Consider the following 12,053-nt stretch of genomic DNA (forward strand, 5'->3'; position numbering starts at 1 on the left):
AACATAGAGAAACTTCCCTCCATATCAATGTATTTTAAGGGTTCATAAAGTACTTGAAGCAAGTGAGGTATTTCTCTTCAAAAACACTCGCATAAAAATGTTCTACTTTCAATATTTCACTTATCTTGCATATAATTTGATACACCTATTTTTTTTTCAAGCACTCGTTTCATTTCTTTCATTTCATGTTCACCTGTCTTCAGATATGGTACAAATGTATGTATTTACTAGAGAGAAGATCTTTAACAGGTGATGGATGAAGTAATGATCATTCGAATTGAGAATGGGCAGTAATGTAGTCGAAGGAAGGTAAAGTTACAAAAAAAGTATTCAAGACCTACAAAGGCTTGAAAAAGGACCTCTAAGGCAAATACGCCGAGAAAGGCAATAAGAGACAAAAACTACCATTTTCCGGCCTAAAGTGACCCAGTATGAGCATATATATTATACTGTATTGGGCCTCGTCTTCATACACTCGAGGAAAAAGAAAAAGGATTTTCCTCAATTTCCGAACCCTACTTGTAAGCAACCTCAACAGAGAGACCAATTAGCTGCATTTCTCAGGTTTATGAAGATTGAAGGCATCTAAAAATGTGTCTTCGTAAAACACGGCCGCATTTGAGTTACATTTGGCCTCCCAAGAAAAAGTCATTAGAATTATGATTACCATGCTGATTATAGCATGCGAAATTGTTTAGCCACACTAGTAGTAAAACGATAAAGGCAACTCCTGACTGGACACAAGCCTTTTCAGAGAAAACTTTCCACTTTTTTCGAATACAAATTACACATTGCACATACTAATGTACGGTTCCTCCTTTTACCGCTCAACGCCTGAGGAATCTGGATCACTCACTCAATTATGATACAGCCATCTACTTCGCAGAAGCTATCACCATCACTGAAGCCTTCAAATGTGCAAAATTAAAACATACGCAAGAATTATTCATTTTATCATACTCTTGAAGTGTCCTATAAAACACTCAGAAAAACCCTCATATTAAGAACTACTCATGTTCACATAATTAATATCTTCAAACTAATTGATTTAAGATGTGGGACATCCACCTTCTCATCAGCGCATCCAGCATAATGAGTACGTAGATCAACTTGCAAAGAAAGCTGCGCAACGTTGTCTCATAGAGAACTTACCGCTACATCTCCCCGATTTAGTTAAACAAATAAGGAAACTTGCACATGCACAGTAGAATCAAGAATGGGCGTATCAAAAATAGTCGAGACCACCATTACTCGACAATACGAACATACTCCCCAGTTAAGCCATGGTTCTCAAAATGGAATACAAACAGAAGATGCATCACATCAATTATCAGGATGCGCTTTAATCATGGTAGCTTTTCAAGTCATCTCTATCGCGTAAATGTAGTGAACTCTCCGCTCTTTGAATGTGATTGGAATATTACTCGAGATATTAACCAGCATTAAGCAGTGAACTTCGAAAACCAGGACACTCACAAAATCACTGGACAAATTTCAGTAACAATTCCGACGTTGATGTCTCCATTCCCAGCTTTACAAGACAAACATATTTACCGAGCGATAATCTAGTCTCTTAGAGACACTTTTTATTTTCAATTTGCTTTACGTTTCACCGAAGAAGATAAGTCTTATGGCGACGAAGGGATAGGAAAGGGCTAGAAGAGAGAATAAAACGGCCTTTGCCATAATTACGGTGCAGACCCACCATGTTCCTGGTTTGAAAATGGGAAACCGCGGGAAGCCATCTTCAGGGCTGCCGGCAGTGGGGTTCGAACCCACCATCTCCCGAAAGTAATCTCACAACTGCGCACTCGGAAATACTCATCTGAAAATCTGATATAATGTATTATAAACTATTCATTTGTGTGCACTTCGTTTTTCTTTGTTTTTCATTACTCCTATGAACACTATTATTTGTGAACTTCGGAGCGTTTCTTCTACGCACAGGCAGAAGCTAATTTACTGCGTTGAGGATTCTTTTTGCATGTAAATAGTAATTTAGAAACATAAATAAAAATAAATATAGCTGATTGTATGGTTTGATCGCCAATTGCCAACAAATGAATGAAAAAAGAGAGACATCTACATTAATTACGAGATTTAAGCATGTGGCGTAGCTGTTAAATTCTGGCGTTTCACACACATAGGGTCCAGTCTATCTTTGATCAGAATCATAGTGCAGTTGTTTGTAACAGACTATGTGCGGACACATTTAATTTTGGACCGGGCGAGTTAGCCGTGCGGTAAGAGGTGCATCCGGGAGATAGTGGGTTTGAACCCCACTGTCAGCAGCCCTGAAGATGGTTTTCCGTGGTTTCCCATTTTCACATCAGGAAAATGCTGGGGCTGTACCTTAATTAAGGACACGGCCGCTCCTTCCCATTCCTAGGCCTTTCATGTCCCATCGTCGTCATAAGACCTAGGCCTATCTGTGTCGGTGCGACGTAAAGCAAATAGCAAAATATAATTTAGGTCTTGCAGTTTTTCACGATCTTTCTGACGCATATTATTCTCCGGGCCACCTTTTGAGCAGACTAAAGCGGAAGAGAGGGTATAGTCCAGGGGAAGACGCGGGTGAGTGGAGCTGCAGCTACGGTGTTGTTACATGATAGGAGAGGGGCAAGGGGGCACACGTTTGATGCCTAATGTTAGCACGAATTACGGCAATGCTGTATCCAATGCGGAGCTGCCATACTTACTCAGTAGATGTCTTGTCCGCGTGGGTCCAGTTACTATCACAGTCAGTTTAAAACAGCAGTGGCAGTATGGAACTCCAGTAATACGATTACGTTAATGCATTAATTCTTTCAATTGTGCTCAAGTAACAATCGATGTGCTGTGCTGTGCTGTGTTATAGTGTTGGAGTACAACTTTCAATCGCGCGGCGCTTCATTCGGCAACCAAGGAGAGTGTGGCAAGGCAGTGACGTTATTTCCGCTTTAGTCTGTTCAAATGTAGCTCGGAGTATGGTGGATTTCCAGTACTTGGAAAGAATATGCAACCATCCTCTCTAGTGTGAACAGGGTATATTCAAGTTGTCTCCAGATTTGAAGATTACTACGTACTTATTCTTCCTCCACCTCTTTTCAGATACCATGGTGCTATCGCAGATGTGACGTGGCTGTGTGTGTGTGTGTGTGTGTGTGTGAAGACAAACGTCCAGTTCCCGAGCCAAAGGAATTAATCAGACGTGGCTAAGATTGTTAAGACCCCTGACGCGGCCAGAAATTGTACACAGACCCCCTTTGAAACAAAGGCCGCTACGCTCACCATTCGGCCAAGGAACCAAACTTCAATGTCCGTACAACTAGTGTCACACAATAACAATAATACTGTAATGCGTTTATTGCTGTACATTCTCAGAAAGGCAAGAGAGGTGGAATTTTGCCCTAAATAGGGCTTTCTTAATCTGACAATACGTTCTGAGGTACCACAAAATACCAACCGACTGCGCCAGGATTCGATCCAATCACCCTAAGGCTACACTCTGCAGATAAAAAGATATTTTTACCTAATGCGTGGATTTTCACCAAACCTTATGGGAATGTCACCTATATAAAAGTAGAGATATCACGAACATTTCTTTCAAATACAATTAATTTTTCCAAAATATTTCTTTTGAAATTGTTAATTCAATCTTTTCATGAAATTAACGTGTTAATGTAAATTCGTAATTAGGTAGATAATACTCCTTTTAAAAGCACTACGTATCGATTTTTCTGTACATAATTTATATAAGGAGATGTATCGTACTAAAGTTTCTGTAATTTTTACGTTCTAAAATTTTGGATTTAAAAATCCTACTACAAATAAATTCTGTAATCAATAATTCCATATGCAGGTTTCTTAATATAGCTGTGATACATATACCATACAAATTTTGTTACAATTAGCAGAATATTATGGGAGAAAAATGGGATTTAAATGTAAAATTACAATTAGTAAACAAAGCATTATTACAGTGATAAATTGTTTGAATTCAGCGGAATACCTTCGTGACAAGAAGAAATAAACTCAATTCTTTCAATTTCAGTCATAAAAATAATTTCACCAAAAAGACCAAAATTACGATTTTTATCTCCGGAGTGTCGCCTTAACCAAAGAATACGAGCACCTCAACCATCTTAACTAAGCAGGTGGGCTAGTATTAAAGAACACTCAAATGAGCAGATAAACTAAAACTTTGAAAAGGATCATAAAATTCCTATTACCGCTCATAATCCCTCCCGTTACGATCCACTGTCTGCGGCTCGTTGAAATGAAAGCACTCACATTAAAAGGTCCAGACGATTAGGAAGAGGTTTACCGCATTCAATAAAATTAATGTGCAGTTTTATGAACAGTATCATTAAAGCAGGTGGAGAGAAATCTCGCTCACAATTCGTTCCTCTTTCTGTTTTTACGACCTACAGGTGCTCTGTAGTTTGACCGACGTTCACTCTCATCATGCAGACGTTATCATAGACCTCTTACATAGACCAGTATTCACACTCTATGCTTCTGCCATCAAAATATCTAGATGAAGTGGATAAGCTTTCCATTAGGAGTGTACTGGGTGCAACAGGAAGCAAATGAATTAATTGGAAACACCAAGAACAGACATTTGCTCTCGCGGTACCATAAGAAATTCAACTAAATAATACAATTATGCAGAACAAATAATGTTAGTAACAGCTTGTTTCCTCTAAAATCCATTTTAGTATCCGAATTCAGTGGCGAAGTTGTTCTGTCGATAAGATAGCGGGTTCGGATGAGGTCGGTGTCATTTGAGGACTTTTAAAAGCGACAACTGAGAGTCCTTGGCATGTAAACCGTGAGGAGCTCGTGCAGAATAGAGTTCTAACATCTTAGTGTTCCTTAAAATATATAGAATTTGAAGGGAAATTAAATAGTAAAATGAGTATTTTTTTAATTCAAAATAATACACAGCGTCTTCAGAGTCGACTGATAAAATTCCCCGGAAATACAAGCTTATATTTAAATGATTAGCAGATGGAGTACTATTCCATCTGAACATTTCATCTTTCTTCACGTACATGGGGTGTTTGCCCTCTGTCTGTTCTAAATTGCCATAATGACATCGGATAAACAGTAAGCGTCGATGGAAAAACTTTACCTTTTGTGAGAATTCATCTGCTGGGGGCGACTTCCTCTGCAATATTCCAATATTCCATTTCATAGGAGTAAAGAATACACACACACAGCGTGTAAGTTCATGCATTTTTTTTTGCTTTGCAGTTTTATCGGTCGATTACGATGACCTGATAGTTCAAGAAGTTGAAAACTATGTGCCCCTATTTAATTTCTGTGAAGAATTCCAGTTCCATGCAATACAGAATAAAAGCAAGTCCATAATTTCACTTGACAGTCAATATCGTGATCATAGTCTCACGTTTTCCAATTGTGAGGAATTTGAAAAATCTCATAAGCATTACTCAGGATACGAACACCACCTACCATGGTGAGAATCCAGTGATGCTGTCACTACGTGTGCAATATTTCAGAATATAAAGACACCACTGATTTACGCCATTAAAAAGACAAGGAATCTCAGGATTAAATAGCTTAGAATGCGTTATGTGCATGAAGTACTGTATTTTGTTGCCCACCCCACGATTGTGCAAGGAGAGTTGCATAAGGAGAAGGGGAGTTAAAATAGTTCGAACTCCAAATATCTGTGCAAGTTTTAAAGCAAAACTGTCGTGCGGGCGTAACTACATACTCGTTAGCAATCTATCGTATTAATGCATGGTATTCCCGATTCTAGTCATTAAATATTGAAATGTCCAGAAACTTGTAAAATGATAATTCGCTATGCAGATCTCTTGCTTGAAAAGGCAAGGTAGAATATGACCATTTTACAGAAATATTCGAATGAGCACCTTACAAAATTTAGATCGCTATCAATAAAATACACATGGTCCAATCATGTCGAATATGGAAGAATTGAGTTACGTCATTGACATGTGTTTATGTATGTATATAAAATAAGAGTTTTGTCAGTACAATGCTCAGAATGTAAAAATAATTCTATTTCTGCATTGGACGTGTCCACAGTAACAAGGAAATGCACTTTTTAATTGTCTGTCTGTCTGTCTGTCTGTCTGTCTGTCTGTCTGTCTGTCTGTCTGTCTGTCTGTACGCGCATCACGAGAAAATGTCTGAAGATTATTTAATGAAAATCGGTATTTAATGTCGGGAAATGAACCACTACAATCTATGCTATAAATTTATTCGCGCTGAATGAAATGGTAGTTTAGGGGGAAGGCCGAAAATTTAATTCGCAAATATTTATGTTATTAGTGGTCCTATAGATAAACACTACATAACTAAAGTCATATAGAATTAAATTTCTGATCGTTTATGTCTTACACATATTTGCTGTACCGTTTATGTTAACAGAGATATTCATGAATTTATATTTTTGTTGCTAGGTCCATATCAACGCCGAGTAACGAGAATATGGATAAACAGAATGTACTGAAAATCGGTATGTTGAATCGGTGAATAATTAACTACAGTCTAGGCTATACATAATTTTATTCACCCTGGATGAAATGGTAATTTAGGGGAAGGAGCCTAAAATTTAACTTTTAAATACCTAGGTTATTGGTGCTATCTACAACCATTACATAACGAAAGTTATAGAGAATTCAATTTTCGATCATTTATGTTTTATTCAGTTTTACCGTAGCAATTATGAGTAGTATTTCAAAGTCGGAAGAGAACTAAATGTGAAGGCCTACAATATCAAAAGCTCATAACATTGATCAACAATAGCATTACATTGACCATTGCTTATTGTGATGTTCTTTGCCTCTTATGCTGCCACTCATCTCGGATAAACGGGATTACTGCTGAGTATCGAGTATAGCAGTCTGCCTGAATACTGACGGGAAACAGGTGGGGAGTTTTATAACTTTCTTCTTTAGCATGCCATTCCTCTGGTTCATACATTTACTGATACTGCTGGTACGCAACACATTGGTTCTTCAAAATAGTCCAGCTATTAGGGCCGTACTTTGAGGCGCTGATTGGAATGAGCAGTCTGCATACTTTACGGAATATTAGCAGAGGACTGTTCACGGCTGTCTGCAACCTGTTAACTCCAGCTCTGGAACTTTGAACTGTTCATTAAAAGTGAGAAAATGTGTAGTTTTTCATTTCATCGAGTATTTCATATCATAGCGTTGTTTTTAATCGCGACATTCCTACTGACGTCATTGTAATGACCTACGATGATTTCAGGTGGAAAAACCAATAAGACAGGCTTAATGAGGATGCTTCTTTTACAGGTTGCTGTACGTGGCGCCGACACAGAGAGGTCTTATTGCGACGATGAGACGGTGGGGCTCGAACCCACTATCTATCGAATACTGAATACTGGCCACACTTAAGCGACTGCAGCTACCGAATTTCTGAGGATGTAAAAAGGCAGGTGGAGAATGAGACTTCCATTATAATGAAAACTCTCCAACTTGATTGTGACTGATGGTAGGCAAGAGGGCCTACAATTACAAGGAAAATTTCTTAACCCATTCTTCACATGGGAAAAGACGTTTGGTGACCTCCCCGTCGCGTTTCTGGGTAACGTTAAGAGCTATGCAATTGAATACAATCTTACTCACAACGTGTATACTACATAACCTAGAATTCTGTATACAATGTAGAATTCCGTAGCGAAGCACGGGTACATCAGCTAGTCCAGGATAAATTCCTGTATAGACGTGTAATAAAGTTTTACAAAAGCATTTTTGGTAAATCGACGGTTCAGAATATTCATGCAACATAAAACATAATGTGGTCAGATCTCAAGAGTTTTTCTGTACAATGAGATGGTCCCTCTCTATCAAGCGGTCAACTCAAACAAACGAATGCACTGAAACACCCTGGTCTATATAGAAAAATGAAATTTTAATGTGCATTATCGATAATTTGAGTCTAGAAGTAACGAAATGCATGATCAACCACAAGAATTTCACCAAGCAATTGGACCCTCCCTTGTGAAGGCGCCATAAGAAATGGGGATGGAGCACCAGAAGACAGAATGCTCCGGGGAGGTCTATTAACATCATGCAGGCGTGCACGATGTGTTGCGTACATCCATGGCGTCTACTCTTTGAAGTAGACGGAACAAGTACTTATCCTTTTTTAAATATACCGGTACTGTAGTTTAGTTTCAACTACTAATTTACTGGAATTACTTGCTCGGTGCATCACAATGCTATTTTCTGAAATTATTATTTTTATATTGAACAGCGTAATAAGAGTACCTCTCTCGCTCAAACTTACAAGAAGTTGGCCCCGCTCACTCTAGGCTCGTTCAGAGCTTCCAGCTCGAGCACTTTGTTTATGGGGTATTTGGAAGGATTAAACTCAAAAAGGCGCTCACCTTCACTGAACAAATTATTCTACCGAATTTTCTATGCTGTCCCATCATAATGAGAAAAGACGGGCTGAGTGGCTAATGCGGTTGAGGCGCTGAGCGTCTGAACCCAACTTGGCAGGTTCGATCCTGGCTCAGTCCGGCGATATTTGAAGGTGCTCAAATACGTCAGCCTCGTGTCGGTATATTTACTGGCACGTAAAATAACTCCTGCTGGACTAAATTTCGGCACTTCGGCTTCTCCGAAAATCGTAAAAGTAGTTAGTGGGACGTAAATCAATCAATCAATCAATCCAACATATTATTATTGTTATTATTATTATTATTATTATTATTATTATTATTATTATTACAATGAGTAACAATGAGTCTGGACAGATCGAGCAGCACGGAAACTCAGGAAGTTCAAGGGACTGTCTTATTGGTGCACTGTTGCCACATGCATTGGTTCTCCGCACAACCTTTTTTACGACAGCCACTGCATACAACACTTGTACCCACATGCGTGAAGCATAAACATGGCAACAACTCTTAAGTTTTATCACCCATCGAGTGACTGAACAATTTAGTGGTCTGATATACCGAGCTTGTTTTCGAGCTTCGAGTTAGGTAGCCTCACGCTGCTCACTGTTTGAATATCTCCCATTTCAACAGAAGAGCAAAGAGTCTGGTTTGAGGCAGTCCAGGCTCGTTCATTTATGAGCCTGTCTCGATTCTTCATAGTAAATGGCTCGTTCTCGGACCAAATGAGCTGGGTAGTCAAGTGGAGATGGAATGAGCTCAGACTCGCCCATTGCAGAGTTCTATTAATTAGGATAAAAGCGACCACTGCGTATCTGAAAAACACATTGATCAGATAATAAAGAGTTGAAAAAGGAGAGAATTCGGAACCACTTTCCTCATAGTTCCAAATAAATTTACCAAATTGGCTAGTTAATTCGTAAAATTGCCTGATCAACAATGTATGAAGTACTGCTTCTTTACTACACTTAACTGTTCCTACCAAATGAAATATTTCTTAATGATAACTTACTCAGTGTCACTTATGTACAGAATATGTGTAGTAATTATTATAGCAGATGTCATTGAAAATCAACCGACAAAATAACATGAATATTTTATTAAACCGTGGAATAGTAAAATTCTATTCTATTGTATTACAAGTTGGCATTTGATCGCAAATAATCGCAATTTCATTGAATTAAAAAGGGAAAAAAGAGCAATCTGAGCTTTTTTTAACCATTCATATTGTGATCAAAGCCACGAGACTTCCTACTTTACTGAAAATTCGAACTACAAGATCGTGACTCATTTTAAAAACCCACATGTATTGTGGGATTCGAACCATGACCGCCTCTGTGAGAAACCAGTGCCTATATCATTTAGATATAAAGATCCGCACTGAATTCGAAAGCTCGTCTTACAATAAACGGATATTGTTTTATTAATTGCAAATTGTACGGATGATAATTTATTAGAAGAAATCAGCAAATGGGAGTGATTATTGTTTTAAGAGAAAGTACAACTGGGAAACCATCTTCTATTAACACTAACCTGAGGGGAAAAGTTAAAAGCATCCGCGCACTTTGAAAATTTCAGGTATAAAGAATGACAAGGGCCACGAAGGAGTGAAAAAGAAAAACTCCCCAGACCTCGATACCTAATACCGTCGGGGTCGGAAAAGAACAAGAGTTGACCAAGGGAGATGGAATAGGATAGATGAAAGTGAGGAGTCTGGCACAAATAAGTGGAAGCAAGGCCAGGACTCAGCTAAGGCCCCCGTAGTCGCCAACCTACGCTGGAAAGTTGTGAGACCCTGAGTCCCCTATTATTTGCCTATTACGACAAGCAGGGGATACTGTGGGTGAAGAAATCAGCAAGTTTGGAGCAATCGAAACATACGTTTGTAATATAGTAATTAATAAAGGAAGCTCCTTTGGGGTGATCCTCTAAACAGAATAAGAAGTAGACTTCAACTACCGCGATGCAGGACTTCTGAAGTGGTGCCATCTAGGCGGTCTGCCTACCAATTTCGATTGTGCTGCTACCTAGAAACGAAAGCGAAATTAGACTACCGGTATAACTGTTACTGTGAGTTATTTTAATTTTGTTTGGACACTGAGTGCGCCAGCAGAGATCATTAACAGCCCAACAAAAGGGCACGGAAAGGCAAGATTTCTGATCGTCTTTCATACATCGACTACTTCAGCCAGGATTGAACCTACGAACTTAGGATGACGAGTCGGACACACTACCACTGATTCTCTAGAATAGCTTTGGTAATAGTGGATGAATTAAAATAACAGCTTCATTTGTAGTCAAGAAGCACATGTTTAGACTTTTAGAAATGTATTTTAGAATAATGTCATTGGATAGGATGATTATTCATGCACTGCAACCACACACAACTGTGTTGAACGTTGGTAGTTTTACCTTAGTTCGTTAGAGGACTTCACCAGCACCTTGACGCAATCCAGGCACCCTCTAGCGGCAGCATAGTGAAGTGCCAGCGCGCCGTTGGTGCTGCGCTCTAGCGCCGGCATCTCGGCTTCCCACAGCAGCCACCGCAGCACGTTAAGTCGACCGTACCTGCAATCAAAGGAGACTATCAGCTAACAACTACTACAGATATTAGAGTTTCAGATCTGGATTTACTCCAGAATGTTTTATTTATAAGCATGACAGAAATAATAATAATAATAATAATAATAATAATAATAATAATAATAATAATAATAATAATAACAACCAAGAGCCTCCGTGGCTCAGACGGCAGCGCGTCGGCCTCTCACCGCTGGATACCGTGGTTCATATCCCGGTCACTCCATTGAGATTTGTGCTGGACAAAGCGTAGGCGGGACAGGTTTTTCTCCGGGTACTCCGGTTTTCCCTGTCATCTTTCATTTCAGCAACACTCTCCATTATCATTTCATAGCATTTATCAGTCATTAATAAATCACCTTGGGAGTGGCGACTCCACTGTAATAACAGCCTATATATGTTTCATTCATTTCATCCCTGACCCGGTCAAAGACTGGAAAATAGGTTGTAGGTTTTCATTTTCAATAATAATAATAATAATAATAATAATAATAATAATAATAATAATAATAGCGTGCGGACTCCGGAAAGGCCTGATGCAGGTTGAGTTGACGCAGATAGGCGACCTGCGCGTCTGTGTGGATGGGATCCTGTCTGCGTGGATAAGTTGTAAAGCTGAAAACAGTTTACACACCCAGCTCGCGAGCTATTGGAATGAACCGATTAAGGTTAAAATCCAGGACTCAACCGGGAATCAATCCCCTAGTACCAAAGTCCAGCACGCTAAATTTTTATCCATGGAGCCGAACAAGACAAATTAAAATGTCAGCTCTAGAATAATAGGGAAAGTTCGGAGTCAAGAATAATATTAAATCTAAGTTAAAATAATTTTATTTAGGAATTGTTGGCCGAGTAGAAAATTCACACTTCCGCTTACCATCTTATGAATATGTCAGAAATATAACATTCGATTTATATTGATGCGCCTGCCTGTCATTTCAACAAGTAGGCCCGGTAACGCCGCACACATGTGCAGGATGTGATGCATAACTTCTGGGGCTTACGAAATGTTAGCTGGCAGTCTGCACCGATAAGTTGTAATATGAAAGTTGCAAAATACAATCAA

At 39.0% G+C, this 12,053-nt stretch overlaps 1 protein-coding gene across 1 annotated transcript in view; it reads right to left on the reverse strand.

Moving 5' to 3' along the window:
* The window catches only part of f (forked), a 241,483-nt gene extending 230,512 nt beyond the window's left edge, over positions 1 to 10,971 (reverse strand). The window contains exon 1 of the mRNA XM_068225272.1: positions 10,820 to 10,971. Within this exon, the coding sequence (XP_068081373.1) occupies positions 10,820 to 10,929 (110 nt within the window). The 5' untranslated portion in view covers positions 10,930 to 10,971. The remainder of the gene's footprint in view (positions 1 to 10,819) is intronic.
* Between the last annotated feature and the right edge of the window lie 1,082 nt (positions 10,972 to 12,053).

The sequence above is a fragment of the Anabrus simplex genome, chromosome 1, assembly GCF_040414725.1.
Source record: "Anabrus simplex isolate iqAnaSimp1 chromosome 1, ASM4041472v1, whole genome shotgun sequence".
Classification (NCBI taxonomy): Eukaryota; Metazoa; Arthropoda; class Insecta; order Orthoptera; family Tettigoniidae; genus Anabrus; species Anabrus simplex.